This window comes from Cheilinus undulatus, linkage group 12 (genome assembly GCF_018320785.1).
Source record: "Cheilinus undulatus linkage group 12, ASM1832078v1, whole genome shotgun sequence".
Classification (NCBI taxonomy): Eukaryota; Metazoa; Chordata; class Actinopteri; order Labriformes; family Labridae; genus Cheilinus; species Cheilinus undulatus.
Window position 1 is genome coordinate 37,622,453 of NC_054876.1, and position 18,502 is coordinate 37,640,954.

The 18,502-nt window shown below is 39.3% G+C and overlaps 1 protein-coding gene across 1 annotated transcript in view; it reads right to left on the reverse strand.

Annotated features, from left to right (window-relative positions):
• The window catches only part of ubash3ba (ubiquitin associated and SH3 domain containing Ba), a 41,451-nt gene that overhangs the window by 4,334 nt on the left and 18,615 nt on the right, over nucleotides 1-18,502 (reverse strand). Inside the window, exons 2-9 of the mRNA XM_041801985.1 lie at nucleotides 6,577-6,630; nucleotides 6,191-6,377; nucleotides 5,897-6,095; nucleotides 3,566-3,735; nucleotides 3,214-3,422; nucleotides 2,695-2,839; nucleotides 233-353; nucleotides 18-140 (exon numbers count right to left, since the gene is read on the reverse strand). Of these exons, the coding sequence (XP_041657919.1) occupies nucleotides 18-140; nucleotides 233-353; nucleotides 2,695-2,839; nucleotides 3,214-3,422; nucleotides 3,566-3,735; nucleotides 5,897-6,095; nucleotides 6,191-6,377; nucleotides 6,577-6,630 (1,208 nt within the window). The remainder of the gene's footprint in view (nucleotides 1-17; nucleotides 141-232; nucleotides 354-2,694; nucleotides 2,840-3,213; nucleotides 3,423-3,565; nucleotides 3,736-5,896; nucleotides 6,096-6,190; nucleotides 6,378-6,576; nucleotides 6,631-18,502) is intronic.

Here is an 18,502-nt window from a genome sequence, read left to right on the forward strand (position 1 = left end):
ATTTAAAATATACTGACCTACAAGACGGGCCTGGGTGGAGCCAAACACAGTAATCGGACAATCTTTATCATAGTCCCGGTGACCACCGCTTCTTACCGGCAGGCTGGACGGCATGTTGAGATTAGAGCGAACGTAGCGGCCTACACACAAACCAGAATCTCACATTAGGATTAAAATGTCTATTTAATCTTGAATGTATGAATTGTGTCCTTAATCTGCAGTCTATGCTAACCTTTGGAGTCAAAGCACTGAGTGACCCAGTGTTTCCCAAAGACCACATCCATCCTCTCTCCATGGCGACAGACAAACAGTCTCATCTTGGACAGGGACGGCTGAGTAGTTTGCCTTGACACCTGCAATCAAGAAGTATTAAAAATAATGGCATAGGCAGTACATCATTAGAAGAATAGATCTTTTCTAATTTTTTACTTATCTGTGATAACTAGATACAGTAGATAACAGTCAAGGTCCACAGCATCTATAAAAGTATGCCAAACCTTGGATATTTTACTCTTTTATTGATTTTACAAATCAATCATGGTCAATATAATTTGCCTTTTTTTTCCCAAAAAAATACACAAAAAAACTCTTCAATGTAAAAGTGAAAATATACTTCTACAAAGTAGTAAATTATATAAAAAATATGTAATGTAAAATAAGTAACTGCATAAATATTCACCCCCTTCAAGTCACTATTTAATAAATGCACCTTTGGCTGCAATCACAGCACTGAGTCTGTGTGGATAGGTCTTCAGGCTTGGAAATCTGGACACTACAATTCTACTCCATTCTTCTTTGCAAAACTGCTCAAGCTCTATCAGGTTGCACAGGGATTGGACATGAACAGCCCTTTTCAAGCCCAGCCACAAATTCTTTATTGGATTCAGGTCTGGGCTTTGACTCGGCCACTCCAGAACATTCACCTTGTTGTCTTTAAACCATTTCTGTGTAGCTTTCGCTGTATGCTTTGGTCATCATCCTGCTAGAAATTCATCTTCTCCCAAGCCATAGTTCTCTTGCAGACTGACTGTAAGATTGTCCTCCATGACTTTCCTATATTCTTCCACATTTCTTTTACCCTCTATCTTTAAAAGCCTTCCAGGGCCACCTGCCAAGAAGCAACCCCATAGCATGATGCTGCCACCACCATGCTCCATAACGGGGATGGTGCATTTGTAGTGTTTTGTGTCTGCCAAACATAGCATCTTATCTGATAGCCAAAAAGCATCATTTTAGTCTCATCAGACCAAAGAACTTTCTTCCACTTGATCATGGAGTCTCCCACATGTCTTTTGGTGAGCTCTAATCAAAAATTAATGAGTTTTCGTCACAGTGGCTGCCACATAGGGGTCTTGGTAGCCACTCTAACTAGTGTCCTTCTTGCACAGTCACTGAGTTTGTAAGGACAGCTTGATCTAGGTCAATAAATACATGTGCCCTATTCCTTCCATTTCTTGATGACGGATTTAATTGACTATCTTGAGTTGTTCAGTGCCTTGGAATTTTTGTTGTATCCATTCCCTGACCTATACTTTTCAATAACCTTTACTCCAGGTTGTTTGGAGTGTTCTTTTGTCTTCATCGTGTAATGGTAGCCAGGAAAATGGATTAACCAGTGGCTGGACCTTCCAGATAAAGATGGCTTTATACTACTATCACTAGAGACACATTCATTGCACTCAGTTCATCCCCATATCATTAATTTTGAGACTACTAGCACCAGCTGGCTGGACCTCTGTTGAATTGGGCAAGTCACTTTAAAGGGGGTGAATATTTATGCAGTCACTTATTTTACCTTAAAAATATTTTTAATTGACATTACTTTGTACTTTGTCACTTTAACATAAAAGGGGGCAGTCAAAGGAAGTAGAACAAGTAAAAGGGTAAAAAAAAAATCTAAGGAGTTGAGTACTTTTTATAGGCCCTGTAAACTACAGTAAAAGTAAAGAACGACTAAGAAACTTTCAGAGCAAATTTACAGTACAAAACAAACGCTCTACTTGGACACACTTCCTTTATCCCGCAGCAGAAGTGTTGAGGCAGGAGGGGACCTTAAACCCCCCTTAACCCCTTTCTTCCTATTTCACCAGCAATTGTCTGCTTGGCCAGAGATACTTGCTGTTAACCATACATATGAGAATGAATGATGGCTGCCACATGTACCCTGCTTCAGTTTGATGTGCCTGCTGTGCACATCCTCAAAAATTAATGCAACACAGATGCAAGACACAATTGACACATGTGGTGGAGGGCGTGTGGAGGCAAAGGAACTGAATAAACTGAAGGGGGTCTGAATACTCCCTGAATGCATGGTACATTTAAGCACTAAGTACAATTTAATCATTTTATAACAATGGTTTTATTTGAAGTTAAACTCATTTTAAGGATTTTCTAAAATAATGGATAAATACACCACTTTAAATCCTTTTAAAATTGTTTTAGTAAAACATTCCACAATACCCCCCCCCCCCAGTGTCTCTCAAACACCCCAGGGGTCCTGACCCCACCTTGGTTAAAACTTTTCTGCTGTCCTGAGTATACTTACTATTGGCTAATTCCTCACAAAATAAGCATATCAGATTTTTTTTATCATGATCATAAAAACTCTTACAGATCACCACAGTTCAGAAACAGTAAGGTTTATGACTCTAAGCGAACTATAACAAATAGTCACAGGATAGGTGTGTGGTTTACCTGCATTGGTGGACAGAGGCCAGTGATGCTGGGAGGATCCATGAGACTATCAAGGAGACTTTCATTCAGCTGTCCATCAAATAACAACCCACCCACGGTGCTGCCAGAGTTGGACGGAGAGGCACAGTTGAGAATAGACTGAGACCTGAGGAGCAGACAAACACAGAGAACTTTATTCATTCAGCACTTGAAACACCATACAGTTTATCCTCAGCACAGGCATAAGAAGAAGTAGGGCACAGGAGTGACAGAAGGGTTGGCCAAGAAGATGATTCAGTCTCTTTAATCTTTTCAGTCAGCCAAGAAGCAGCTGCTGAATTGTTTGCATTTGTGCTTATTGTGAAGGGATTTGAGGATTGTCAGTCTGAGATAAAATCCTGTGATTTCTTTGTATTATTGCTGCAAGAAGGGACCTGCTGGCTTTGAGTGGTAATCGGGGATAATCCAATACCGCTGCCTACAACTGATGGCCTCTCAGCACTGTTTTATCTTTTTTTTTTTTCTGACTGCATTCCTCACCCATGGACAACCCAGGTGTCGGACTCGTCAGCACGGTTGACGTAATTCTCAGGCAGCAGGCCGGACAGCCCTGTGCCCAGCGAGGTGCCATACACCCAGCCCTCACTGGCAGAGCTCTGCTCCACAGGAGACATGAAGATAAAATCTCCTGGCACCAACTCCAACTCATCGTCATTCTGAGGCACATACGGGTACATGACCTGCAGTGTCTACAGGGGGGGCAGAGAGGTAACAGCTGTTATAAAAAGGTACCACAAAGGACACATGCAGATTTAATGAGTGACATTTCTTTCATTTTGACACTCTAAAAGCTCCAACTAAACCAGCTAGAAGTGTCCATCTCTCACTCTACCTCATGGTTCGCAAACCGAATGTCCCGGGAGAAGAGCACAGCCAGCCAGTCACAGCCTGATGAAACATCCACGCTTTTGGCCAACTTCTCCAGAATTGGAAGGTGACTGGTTTGGAAATGGTAAGCCAAAGTGACATGAAGTTGTTTCTTATGCGGCTCCACGTGAACATCTGAAAAAGAAAGGGAGAGAAATGTAACAACAATTAACAGTGATATTAATGCAGTATTTACCTTCCAGATTTTTACCTCTAAAGCAGTTTTCTTGAAGAAAATTAAGACCAATGACAAATGCTCAGCTAGTGCCCAAAATACAATTACATTAGATATTGTCAGTATGCAGTATGTAATACATACAGTACATCCATTTGTGTCAGTAGAGTGTGATGTAAATATTTACAAAAAAGCCTCTTAAAATGCTTAATTTGCTGAACATCTACTCTGATGTTTTAGCCCTTTACACACTGCCATTCTGCAAAAACAGTTTCCCCTATTCAGTCTGTTTTTACTATTTCCAATGTTCGATCACCCAAAAACATCTTTGCACTACCTTTTCCCCTCAATATGTTCCACACAGCTGTCAAGGCAATAGGAGCCTACATATCCTGACTCAAACTGTCTTCTGTGACAGTGTCCTTCAGTCCCTCTGAAGGATTACGAGACCTGGGTACACATACTGTTAATTGCTAAGTGTTTTTATTCATCTTAAACATGGACATTTTTTAAAAAGCAGTTAGCAAACCTTAAACTTCTGTCAAATGCAGTTTCCATTAATGTTATTTTCTAAGCAAGTCCATCTGGCCTCCTGCACTTAAGAGTGCTGGTTGAATAACAAACCAAAATGACTCAGATGCTTTTATTTTGAAAGGCTGCTTCAGCTACACGTTAAGTACTTCTAGAGCGCCACTAAGCTAGTGTAATGATTGGTTGTCTATCGAAAAAATTTCTTTTGTCTATACAGTCATGTGCATACATTTCAGGCTTGCAGGGTGCACAGGATTCATCATGGGGGCCAAATGTGCCACACCCTTTAGCCGGCTGGGGGGACCTTGACATGTCGACATTGGCAAGTCACTTGGCAGCCGAGGTCATGCTTAACAGTATTTCTTTTGCCCAGGCCTTTTCACCACTGGAAATACGCCTGGAGACCACCTGCAGTTTTCAACCTTTCAGCCCCTGGTCCTTGCTTACTCGCCACATCCACCCTTACTCTGCTCTAAAGATGTGCACTTAGATATTCTTTGAATAGATCATTTCCCCCATGCTCCTGGTAACATTCAAGGACATCCAGAGCACGACCTGGGTGGTGTCAATCCTCCTTCCCGCCTGCTGGTGCTCTCATGAGGGTTTACTCACCATTACATGCCTTACTTCAGCCTCAATATTTGACCCAAACATGCCTAAAAGTTCTGTACAGTACTGTATCATATTTATTTGAAGCAGACTTCATGGATGCACTGTGTTTGGATCTAATCTCTTACGGATTTAGATAGCAGAGACTGTCTGATGCAACAGGACCATTTTGGCTGAAATATTATAATCAGGAGATTAATTTAAGGACTAATAAGTGTTCATTTGTCAGAAGGAAGGAATGAATCTGAAGGAATTTATAGCTTGTGGCTCCTGGTTGGACCTTGAAATGGTCAGGATCATAAGTATCATAACTTTCTAGTTAGGATGCATGGATTGTAAAAATTAGGGTCAATCTTGATATGGATGTTTTGAATTACAGTTTAACTGGATGATGCTGATGCAGATGTTAATTCAATTATTTCACTTGGTGTAGGATTCCCACTATGCCAACATTTTCTCTAATCTTTGACTACTGAAATAGATTGAAGTTTGTCCAACAGACCACATCTTCTGTCCAATAACAAATTTCTTCTTGGAATCAGCTGATACGTGTGCTTTTGCCTATTTTAATTTAATACAGCTCTATAGTTAGTATCTCACTTTGTTCCCACACTATTTGTCAATGGCTGATGTCTCTCAACAGGGCCGTTCCTCGCCAAAACTGATGTTAAACTGACACATCTGTGCATCCCTACTTTCTTGTGACGTATGACACGATATGTAGCCACAGAATTTCTGTAAATAAATAAGATAATAAGGAAAAGGCACACTGATTAACTTACAGCCTTAAATGAAGGCTGTAGGTCTGTTAGGACTACCATACATCTTAGAGGGGGTTTTTTTCTACAATTTTCCTCTCCTAGGCGCATATTCTCAACTCATTGACATCAGCTGAGTGACCCACTTTAGGGCTCTGAACCACCAGTTGAGCTCGTGTGTTGCCTCTTTCAAAAAACAAATAAAAAACAAATAAATTCAAACCTGCTTTAGCGGCTGCCTCGGCAGCAAAATCAGCTGCAAAACTCTTCAGCACCTCGGCCACCTGCTCCTCCACGAAGAGGCCGATAAAGGTGGAGGATGTGTAGAGCTCTAATGGGAGTGGCATTGGTATACGAGACTTCCACTTTGCCACAGTGGTCTGAAGAGCGTCTGAGAGAGCCTCCACCTTTCCGTCTGCACACTGACAGAACAAGACAAAACACAAACTGAACCATCTCAAAATGTCAAGCAGACCCAGACTTTATGATTTTGGTGTAGAAGAAGACTGACACTGACCATGAAGAACTGGCAGAGAGTGATGTGAGGGAAGATGTTGTGGGCTTTGTTCTTGCCACAGGAGAGACGGGACTGCTGCCAGAAGACTGAGAGCTGCTGGAGCAGAGGCCCACTGGGTCGTAGGTACAACACATACTCTCTGGGCAGAGGGTCGTCTAAGAACGGGTCGTCCACGTGGGAGAAGAGCCTGGAGGGACAGACGAGGCAAAGACAGAATCAGAGGAGTTAGGACTGTTGGTGTCCAGCAGAGGGCAGCACTCTTGAGACAGCACAATGACAGGTTAATACACAGTTAACAGTAGATGCTTTATTTACCATTACTTGAGTTTCTGTTTGCATTCCAGCTTTGCATTCATAGCTGTGTGAGTAAAAGTTTGTGTTCTCACCAGTCACAAGCTGCCTGCACGTTCTTCCCTCCCGTCGAAACCAGAGCTTTCAGCCTGCAAAGAGAAAGAGAAAGGGAGATGAAAGCACAGTCACAAAATCAATAGTTTCTCTTCCGGACAGTGTTTATTAGGAGGAGACTGCAGCGCTTCCACATGACAGTGAACAAAGAGCAAAACATCCCGAGAGAGCAGTAAAAAACAACAAGACTGCAATAACCCACAACAGGAGTTCATTATTTATACCAGACTGACTTAAAAGAGCAGTATCTCTGCTATGGAAATATTTAAAAATGTGGTTCTCTTGTCAGTATGCTGTGAACTCTAGGTTGAACATGGAACATGAATCTGAGCTGGAGCTTTACTCAGTGATTGGATAAAAGCAATGAGCACAAGAAGAGGGCTTCTGTCTGCCTTAAATCTTAGTTAACAGTCCATTTCTGCAGCAGTCACACATTAAAACTCCCAACATATTACACTACCGCAGAGGAAAAATAACAAATGTCTTTCATTTTTGTTAAAGTGAGAAAGAAGAATGAAAAACAGCAGTCTCCAAGTCATATCTGTGTCATAACTAACCTTTTTTTCAGAATCAAGAGCAAGCTGATGGCATGATTACTCTCAAAATCTAATTAGTGTCTTTTTTTAAAATCCCTGGTGTGGTGAGCTGCTCTGCTGGGATTCAATGCTTCAAGCAGTTTCTCTGGTTGAGAGACAAGCAGACTTACAGAATCTGGACATGACTGTATGTCTTAACAGCTCACACCATTTCTAAACCCTGCTATCTTTAATTGAACACCAGACTTTTGAAGCTTTGGCTGTTAAGATGAGCACACAGGAGCACTGACCCTTAATAAATCTGCAGAGAAGAGGTAACTCAGAAATATTTATGCCTGAAAGTAAGGTTTTAAAAACAGAGAGTTTGTTCATTTTAAGAATTATCCTCCTTTACTAGAGGGGCATCTCTAGGCGTTTGGGTTCAATAAACCTCTTATCAAGGGCTTCTTTTAATATCTGTTACTTTATTGTTGAAAAAAACTTAAACTGCCTCTTAGTTGTTTACTATCCCATCCATTTAAGAGTAAGCAAACCCCTGACTACTCTAAATCTAAGGGTATTCAATAGTGTAGGTCTTTTTTCTTAAAGCAAGGTAGATAAAGTAAAATTATGTGTCTTCTTTAGGAGCATATACCACTGTTGCACTAAGGTAGCTGAGGGTAAATCTCCCTTGAATGGTTATGATATTAATGCAATGCTGTGGCCAATGATGATGGTGTGAAGGATCAAGTAAGGAAGGAGTCCCGGTACCCTTCCCTGATGTTCTAAAGGCCCAAACTTAAATCATGTTTGACTCAAGCAGGGACCTCCATTGCTAAAAAAAAACTAATCCCATGTGTAAATGCAAAAACTACACTTCCTCAAGTGTCCACTTGAGGCTGTCAGTGAATTTTCCAGAAGTCACATGCACACCCATTCGATAAAGCCTGTTTTACAACCCAAATGAATGCCTACAGCCTGGTTCACTTATTTGGTCTAATAAGCTTGTGTATGTGTCAGGAGTAAGGACGTTTCAAGGTGTCTACTTCCATATTCAGCACATTTAAATTGTGCTTAACTGACTGGTCTAAAGAGGAGAAAATACTCAGAAAACAGTCAAATTTATTGCAGGAACCCTGTGTCAGCAGGTATGATGTGAGCCTGAGAGCATGGCTAACATTAGCAGCTAGCTCCAACAGCCTTAATTTCTCTTTTCTCATTGATATTGTGCTTCAGTATGAGGCCTATTTCACTTTGGTTGAGTAGCTATACTTGAGTATAACCCTGGACAGCATACATACCACATTATCATTTTTTTAGTTTAAAAAAAAAAAAGGGCACACTGCACTGCTCCTGTGACATGCTCACCGCTAAGCTAAGTGTTGGGAAAGTCCAGACAGGAACACAGCGACAGTTAAATGCATCTACAGCGGCTACTAGTTGCGAGAGGCTTAAGAGCATTTGACCAGGATTTCAGGCCCATGTTTATAAAAAAAATGCTAGGTAATTAGTCTAACCAACTGGTAAATCTTGTGCCAGCTAATTTCATATACCAAATTAATCGGTTTAGGTTTAAGTTTAGAAAGCAGGTTAAACTAAGCTACTTTCAAACTCATCAGGGTTTCCAACTGAAGTACAATGAAACCACAGATTGGGCTGGGTAAGGCAGATATTTTTGCATATTGTAAAACTGCCTTAAAATAAAGCATGGTCTAAGCCAGGGTTCTCACAATGGGGTCGGGACCCCATTGGGGTTCGCGAGACACTGAAAGGGGGTCTCTGTATGCCTTAAAAAACTAATAACATTTTTGAATTATACTGTTGCCACTTTACACTAATTTCGCCTAATTTTAACCCATTTTTATCACTTTTTTCCCACCAATTTTGCTTATTTTAACACATTTTTGCAACTTAAAAGCCCATTTTGTTGTCAATTTTAAACCCTTTAACACTTTTTTCTGCCTGTTTTTGCCACTTCTAAACCAGATCTTGCCACTCTCTGCCTATTGTTGGCTCTGTTGACACATTATTGCCACTATTAACTACCTTTACCACTTTTAAGCCATATTTCACAATGTGATGTGCCCATTTTTGCCAGTTTCTAACTATTTCTGCCTCAGCTAACCCAATTTTGCCAGTTTATGTTAATGCTCATCCCATTTCACCAAATTTCCACCTATTTGTGCCACTTTAACACAATTTCAGCCACTTTTGAACCCCTTTTTACCACTTAATGTGCCCATTTTTGCAATTTTTTTGGTTATTTTTTGCCACTTTCATCTAATTATTAGCATTTCTAACCCATTTCTGCTACTTTTCAAATCTAATTTCCCCACTTTTCCAACTGTTTTTTGCCATTATTAACCCGTTTTAGATACTTTTAACATATCTTAATTCCGTTTTTAACAAAAGTATTTACATTTTTAAGAGGGCTACGTACAACACAAATGAATTAAAATTCGTTTTTTTGATTGATGATTGATGGTTGATGGTTATTATACAGGTTAAATATAAATACCAGTGCTTAACTTTACAATGGACCATGATTTTGCTGGCCCCTAGTTTGGTTGGGGGAGCTCTCCCGTGGCCGGCCTTGTCTGCACATGACTATTATTGAATGTGCATGGCTGAGTTGAGCCACCTTCAGGTACAGTAGGGGTCCCCGGCACCTTTATTTCAGGGGTCGCAGGCTGAAAAGGTCGAGAATCTCTGGTCTAAGCAGTGACCAAAGCTGGTGTTGAAGATGAAGTCAAAGCAGAAGTGCAAAAGCTGCAGTTCCTTAGGTGTCCACTTGAGGCTGGCTCCAAAAACCAAAACATCTCCTTTGGCTCCCATATTAAAATGCCAGTTTGTGAACAGAGGTAAACTTGATTACAGCCTGGTAAAATGAACAGACTTGCTCATGATAGTTATTTTTTAATCATTAAAAAAAGAAAAGGGGACATTTTTATATAACTTGCATATTTCAATTATATCAAGGCTACGAGTTATGTGTATAGTATCAAAATTAAAGTATGGCTGATTAAACTTACAGGTGGGGGCTGAAGCTGTATGCTGGTAGGTTTTACCCATTTACCTGTTTAGATAGCTCAAGATGGGGACAGCATTTCCAATTCACCATCACAACAACATGTTCTATCAGCATTCAAGCATTACACATCACACAGCATCAACACTTGCTTTGTTCAGTGCATCTGTTTACCCTCTGCCACATAAATTTCACTTTTCCATTCCATCCACCAGTTTTATTATGAATGCAGGGAAATTGAAATGTGGTGCTTTGTATTGATGGGCCTTTAATAGCTAAAAAGGTTGCTTCCATGTGGACACAAGTAATAGCAGATTGTTCAAAACACGGATGTGGATAGTATCAATGTTCATCTATCTCCACTTAGTAAAACTTGAAGAACGCCATTGAGTGAAGAAAGCTAAAGAAAAATTAAGAAAATATTCCTGTCTGATGCTCCTGGTACCTTGCCATCTCCCTTTTTCCTCATTCCTCTTCCATATCAACCTGTGCCACAGAGAGTAAAACAAAACGATGGAGCAAAAACATGGTACCCTGCGTCAGGACACTACAGTAGGAATCAATGGGAGTGAGCTGCTTTTGGCACTGATGCTCATTCACATCACATGCAGTTGTATCATAATGTTGGACATCATAACACCTCTTCAGACCAAGTGGGTGTTGTCACCAACACTATGCCCATGTTTTATACAAGCTTGGAAGCAGAAGCTCACTATAAAGCAACAAAAATGGGTTGGATGCAAACCACTTAATTCCATCTCCTTTTGCTGATGCTCTTTATACTTTATGACAACATCAGCTATATTAAAAAAAACAAGAACAAAACCTCCATAAATACTCATTTATATGGAAATGGCATATTTTCTTCCCCTAAAAACAGTGCTGCTTCTATCTTTCCTGAATGTCTGATCTAATACATGGACAGTGAAAAGCCCGTTGTTTTCAGCAGCATCATAGAGCCTCTGTTTGATATAGATACCAACATGATTCAGCTGCTTTTTATGTTACTTTGTTGACAGGACCCAGTGTGCCACTCTACGATTCGAACTCAATGAGCTATTTTTAAATTTGTCCCACTGAAAGGGCCCTAGATACGGCACAGTCACTGAAACCCCCGGGGGGGCAACAGGCAGTGTGGCCTGACCGAGCACAGCGAGCAGGAAGAGGAACGCCTACACAACAGCATCATAACAGATGGCTCACACAGCTCCACTACAACACACACACACATATCCATGCAGGGCCAACATGTATTAAATACAAGCTTCAAAGACAGAGTCATTTGCCGGCTACACTCGTCTTCTCCGGCACCTGGTGCTTTGCGGAGGAGGAAAAGAAGGGGATTTTCTCTTACAATGCATGATGGGATTACAAGCAGATGTGGCTGGGATGTTACAAAACCCAATCCTGGTATGAACACTGGAAGGCTTCTTTCTTATCTCAGCGGTATTTTATGAGTGAACCTTTAAGACATAAATACTGCTGAAGGCTGTACTGCTGTCACAGACAGGGTTGACTTCATTTTAATCCACTTCTTTTCATTTATTTAGGCTGCTGAAATGACCAGAAATCCTCTTCCACATATAAATAATACACAGAAACAAACATAAGATACAGCACAGTTTTGCTTGCTTTATTTAATGTGGGACCTACATCTGCAGGAGTACAATTAACAGAAAGACATTTAAGTACTCCCAGTTCAAAGAGTTAAAGAGTTTTACCTCTGGGGTTAGGATGAAAGGGGTTTAATAATAATCCTGTTAAGACTCCCCCATAGTTAGTAATACTGTTCAGTTTTAATCAGCACTAAAGTCGTTTTTGATGACCACACTTTGACAGTATGGAAAATAAAGTCCAGACTGAGCCCCTGACAGTGGAGGCGCTCTGAATAAAACTGGCTACCAGTCCTGAATGGTAAATGCTATGGTTATGCAAAACCTCTTGAATTAAAGTTACATAATGACTTTTCTAGTTTAAATATATTATGGTGGTAAAAAGAATCAAAATAATACAAAAATGTGTCACCATCCAAGTTATTACAGATCTCACTGTTCTTACTTTCATTAAAAAGCAAAACATTCAAAAACAACAAGGAACAAGACTTTGGAGTCATCTTTGGGTGCTTTAATGGAGTACCAACCCCAATATATGGTTCAAGCTTGAAGACAGATACATACGTCCTTTTTATCTTGTAAATTTTTTCCAGGAAAAGAAGTTAAAACTTGAGTAATTTTTTAAAGTGACATTTGGTGTTTTTAAAATTGGGTCATATGAGGTACTAGTTTTGCACTAGCACTAGTTTTGAGTACCTTTCTGCTCAGATTTAGTGATTTTATCTTATATCAAGGCACCATTTTTTGCAGTGTATGAGAGGATACTTTTATGAGCCAGAGCACACAGAGGAACAGCTTCTGCTGATGGAGAATCAGCTGGAGGACAGAGGGAGGGGAGAAACTGATGAGCAGGGTTGCCTGGTGGTGTATGTGTGTGTGATCCCATGCCCATTAACACCGAGAGCTCCTGTTGTCATAGGTGGGATTTCTTTGGGATCTGCGTACATGGGCTCCAAATGCCTGCAGACTGCATCACTCCCCGTCCAGAGTTCCCTGCCTCACTGAACCTCAGTGTTTCATGACCCTCCTTTAATTTTCTGAAGATAAATTAAAGAAACCAACCCTGACCAGAAGAGCAGAATAAAAATTTGCTTTATTCTTTTAACGGCTGATAACTAGACAAGCTACAGTCAAAATGACTTTTTCAGTCTTTTCGAACAAAAATACATGCCCCTGGCCTGTCCTCAATTCCCCAAGAATCAGAAAAATACATTCCTTCCCCCCTCTCTTCCTCCAGCTTTCGGAAAATATGTGCTGAAACTTGTCTTAGAATGATAAAATATGTCCCCTTTAAGGATATATGTATGGTTATATATGTATATATGGTTTTAGTTTGGATCCCCCTCCTTGACTCAGTCATGATTAGCCTGATGTTAGTTTGAGTCAGCACTTCTTATATGGTTGCTAGGCTCCATAATGCCTCATCAGAAACTAATGGGTGATGTCACTGAGACTACGTCCACGTTTGTTGACAGTCTTTTGGAAAGACTGAAAAGCTCTGTGAGTCTGTTCCCCTCTTCTGCTTCAACAACACTGCAAGGATGAGTAAAACCACATGCTGGAACATTAATGTCAGACTATTGTGGTGTTTGGAGTAAAAACATAAAAGCTACATTACTGTGCATTTGAAAAGTTAGACTTCTACAGCTGAAAAACTAAGCAAAGTATTCAGTTGAAATTCTTTTTAAAGTCAGTATGATTCATTGAAAAAGTAACCCTGTCAGACCCATACAGTACGCCGAGACAGCAGGAAGACATCTGGCCTGGCATTGACTGAGGTGACAAACAGAAAGGAAGTCTGAGAAAACCACAGTTCCTGAGGTGAGATGTGCTGTTTGTTCTTTCACAAAGTGCCACACGTTCTGTAATAATGACACAATGCTGAAACTGAAGGTTAACTAAAACGAAACACTTCATTTGTAGGAAAACTGAAACTAATACTAAACGTAAACATAAATGGTTGAGAAATAAAGGAATGTAATTTGAAAGTCTCTAACTAACGTAACAAAGTGACATTAATACTGATGCTTCTTATGACCTGCAAACGCTTACAAATGCAACAGGGACAATATTTGATACTTGTATATTTTAGATTTAAATGCTTGCACTCATTAATATGAGGAAGACAGCATTTACAGTAGGGCTGAACGATTTGTGAAAATAATCAACTGCAATGTTTTTCCGCAATTTTGCGATTGTGATTTAATATGCCATTATTTAGATTCCTCATTTTATGGTTTATTCAACAAGCATAAGATAGAAATCATTCTATATTATAAAAAGCACAATATTAGGTAAGTTAAACTAGAGATAAACAATTAAGAAAATAATAATAACTTTACTCATCCCCGAAGGGAAATTCATTTGTCTGGAGTCTCATGTAGTCATCTGTTTATAGTAGAATTATAGAGTCTGATTGCTGCAGCGAAGAGAGAGGAGCCGTCCACCACCTTTGTTTTTTGGTCATTTAAGGTGATATATATATATATCTATATCTATATATATAGATATAGATATATATATATGAAAAAGATATCTTTTTGCAATTTTGGCTCATATAGCCAATGTGATATCAATTGCCATATTGAAGGGAATGATCATATCAAACTGGTTATTTTCACACTGCGCAGGATAAAGAAATATTGCACTGTCTGCGCTTTGAAAATTGCAGCATGCCAAATTGTGATTTAATCTAATTTGCAATTAATTTCCCAGCCCCAATTTACAGCATGTCGAAGACACATTTTACATTTCACACATCAGATCTTCAATGTGGCACAGTTGACTTTAAAAAGACAGCAGGCTGAGATGTTTGGGGTTTTTTATATTAGAAACACTTCTTAATACATGCACAAGACAAAAGAAAAAAAAAAGGAAAGACATGCCACCTCATAGGGTTGCTATAATCATGATAAACCAAAAGCTCCTCATAGGAGTTTTAAGTATACAACTCAAGCAAAGGATAGCATTTATTCTGCATTTAGAAACCTTGACATTGTCAAAATTTGTCTCCATTCTCACTGTTTTAGACACTGAAAACAACATGGAGGTTCAATATCACAAATAGCTTTTAATATAAAAATGATGCCTAAGTCATTGCATTTGAGTTGCACAGCCAAAACTCAAAGATAATCAGTTTAAAATGGGTGTTTCTTCAATTCTTAGAGGCTGAAATCAGCGCAGTTTTGGCGTAATGGCTAAAAAAATATTTGATGTTTTACTGCTGATAAAATTGCCTTCTGTTATTTTAATCGACAGTCATACAGTCGTTTAAGCTAAACTAGTTTATCAAATCTAACTAATACCCCATCAAAATAACTATTTTGTTTTGACTAAAGCTGCCTTATTTTCTTTCTTTTTTTGTGTGGCCTTATTTTACTTTGCTATTTAAAGACACAACAGGAACTGCTGTTAGCGCCCCTTCCATCACTATTACCGCAGCCACTGCACTTCAGGCCTTTTTTCCATATCTGTTAAATGAGCACATGCACTATCAGATCTGCTAAAATAGATACAATTCACTCGTCATGGGAAAGCCACACCCGATTGAATGAAAAGAGAGAAAATACTCAGTTGAACTAATATTTATCACTTACTGATTATTCTAAATTAGCTTGGAGGAAATGTTCCTCCCTGTTTGGTCTCTGTTTTTTAACTTTTATTTTTATGGAGCCAGCTTTGTTTTGCTTCTATTTTTCCAGGCGAAGACAAGTGTGGCATCAACATCTGTAACACCCTCAGTGAGCAGCAAGGTGCAACAAAGTCTCTCTCTTTAGCCACAACTAGTTGATGGTTTTGCATGGAAGACAGAAGCTGCATCATCACCCTTCAGCATAGAAGTTATTTGTTGTGTACAAACTGCAACCATCTTGTTTGTTAAAACTGTGTTTTCTGTGTAGTCTCTTCTGAATTGTGCAGAGAGGTGTCCTGTTATTTCAATCTGCTTTCCGCTCTTTTTGTAATTGCCTGCCTTAGGACAACGGATGAAATGTAACTATTGTGCTCATTCTGGCATATCTACATTGACGTGTATTGCGAAAATGTTGATTGATGTGCACTGTCCTAATCAAATACATGAAATAATTTAAAAAAGATGGTAAAAACATGGATGTTATCTCAGTGAGATCACGCACAGGCTGCTGAAGATGGCCAACGATGGTGGAAGCCATATTGAAAGAATTATCTTTACAAATGTTTTTGATCTGTCTTAACAGAGGTAGAGTTGAGGTGGCTCTAAAGCCTTCTGTCAAACAGCTACAAAGGGAACATCAACCCTTAATTCTGCAGTTGTATCCATTATTATTCAGTCTGGTTTATACACCTGTGTCAAATCAAGACCACAGATACAGAGCGGGCGCTTACTGATGTTCCTAAGCAAGTTACTTGTTATCTGATTTAATGCAAATTATAATTGTGTTCAGTCGACTGGTCTAGAGTCTAGCAAAACAGTTTCGCACTGAATCGTGTGAAGTTGGCAGTTGCATTTTTGCAGACATCAATATCCTGATACTTTCAAATTCATTTTAGCCAATACTGATATTGATATAAATGTAGTTTGAGCCTAATATGAGAGTCTTTGAAACACACTTTAAATTCAAGGCATGAAAATGAACAAAGAAAAGTCTTTGGCTAATGAAGGTTTATTGGTCCTGCCTAAATCCCACAAACTTATTTACACATACATCCATGGTTTACAGCCTATTTATTGGCTGCAATTTCCATATTTGTACATGCCAATAATTAACTTTTCAAGCTTTTATCTGCAAGCAGCCTCTGGACAACTTTATCCCAATTTTCTACATTAAAACTAGGCTATTAATCAAAAATTAGATTAAATCACAATATGGTCTGCTGCAATTTTCAAATCGCAAGAGGTTCAATATTTCTTTGACCCAAAATTTGTGTCCAAATACCAGTTTTAAACACACAAAAACGCTTCAAAGGACTAATTCATACCCAATTTGTAATATGAGTCAAAATTATCAGACGGAATAAAAGAAAGTTGAGGAATAACTGCATATCAAATCGCAATTGCAATATTGGGGAAAAAAATTCACAATTTGATTATTTCCAACATCATGCAGTCCTAATGAAAACAGTGATAAACCAAGGTGTTCCTACAAGATGCTATCAGTGCTATCAGTTCACTGTTGTTTACAGTTTACAGGGTACTGTGACAGCAGGGCAGTAGTCATTAAGAACAGCCACATGGGCAGCTGTGTCACAGTTTACACAGAACATTTTATCAGGATTGTGGGTCTGAAGTTATTAAAAATACTAAACCGATTCCCTACTCTGGTGCAGACAAACAAGGGGATCTGATTTTAACCATTTGACAAGCTGATGGCACACATCCCTGTAGAGGTCTATGCCATCTAAAACACTCCACATGCATTGGGGTGAATGCATCACTCTGCAATACTCCACCCAAAACACTAGCCAGCATTTCAAGTTCTATTCCATAGCTAGTTTCCAGTCCTAGCAAGCTGTCTGCTTGTTCATATACAGGAAAGCATGTCAAATGAAGCCAGTCATATTCTATTGGAGCTGATGAGCAGCTTTAGATTTACTGCAGTTATTGCAAAGAAGAAAAGAGAAACATTGTAGGGAGGACCTTTAGTTTCTTTTTTGGCCACAAAGAGATGTGGATGAGAAAATGCACTTCTAATATTTTCTGATGTTGGCAAGTAGACTTTATAAATAAAGCCATTTATCTCACACCAGAGTGCATATAATGTGCTTGTAAACAATCACCCAATGCTAGCCAGTGGACCAATCACAGGGCCTGTCACCATTATTATGCTATATGAGTAGGCTTCTGGGTGGATATGCAAACCTACTGTACATGCAACGATGTAGATCCAACATAGAGGCATGAATCAGATTAAGCCTAAATATAATTAAAGAGAAAGTCCCATATAGTTTTAACTAATTAAAATGAGAATCACCTTGTTTTCTGTTATAAAAAAATGAGCATTTATAAGTTTGTGGCGTTTAACTGGGATTGAGTTGGTTTTTTTTTTTTTTTTTTTTTTTTTTGAGCCAGCCCCAACTTGGCAATCAAAGAACTGCAGTTTTTCTGCATAAAAGTTGCAGCTTAGTTTCAGATCAGGCACAATACTTTCACTTTGCTGGAGTGAATATTTGTGATTAAACTTCTTTTCTCTCTTTTCTAACGTAGTTGAAACAACAATCTGTCATCTATTACTGCATCTAACCCAGACAACCTCTGAGCGAGAACTGAGCAAGTTATTTATAAACTGCATTTTGTGTTCACAGCTCCACAGAGATGAAAAAGAGAGAGGGAGCTCTTACTCTGAACTCAGTTTGGCTCTAAACTGGCAGTGCTGTCTGTGAAAATGACAGTGACCATTATCAGATGAGGCCTTCTACCCCATTCACACGTGCCCCAACACCGCTGCAGGCCATATTGGAAAACGCCTTTCAATCATTTCACCCACATATGGCAAGTGTTTTCACTTCCAGTTTCCACATTTACCAGTCCTCCTGATAAAATGTTCTGTCAGCACGCTGCCTGTTTAAACAGCGGCTTTTGGTTTTCCATGCATGTAAACATTCTTTGGTCTGTTTATTACAGCTGACCTTTTAGCTACACTTGAATAGGTTATCCACCAGCTCAGTGTCAGACAATCTGTATGCAATAGGAATAAAAGTGTACATCATGAGCCACAGCCTTAAAGCCTTTAAAGAGCAACCACACATTTAAAACAAAAGTAACAAGTTCAAAAGT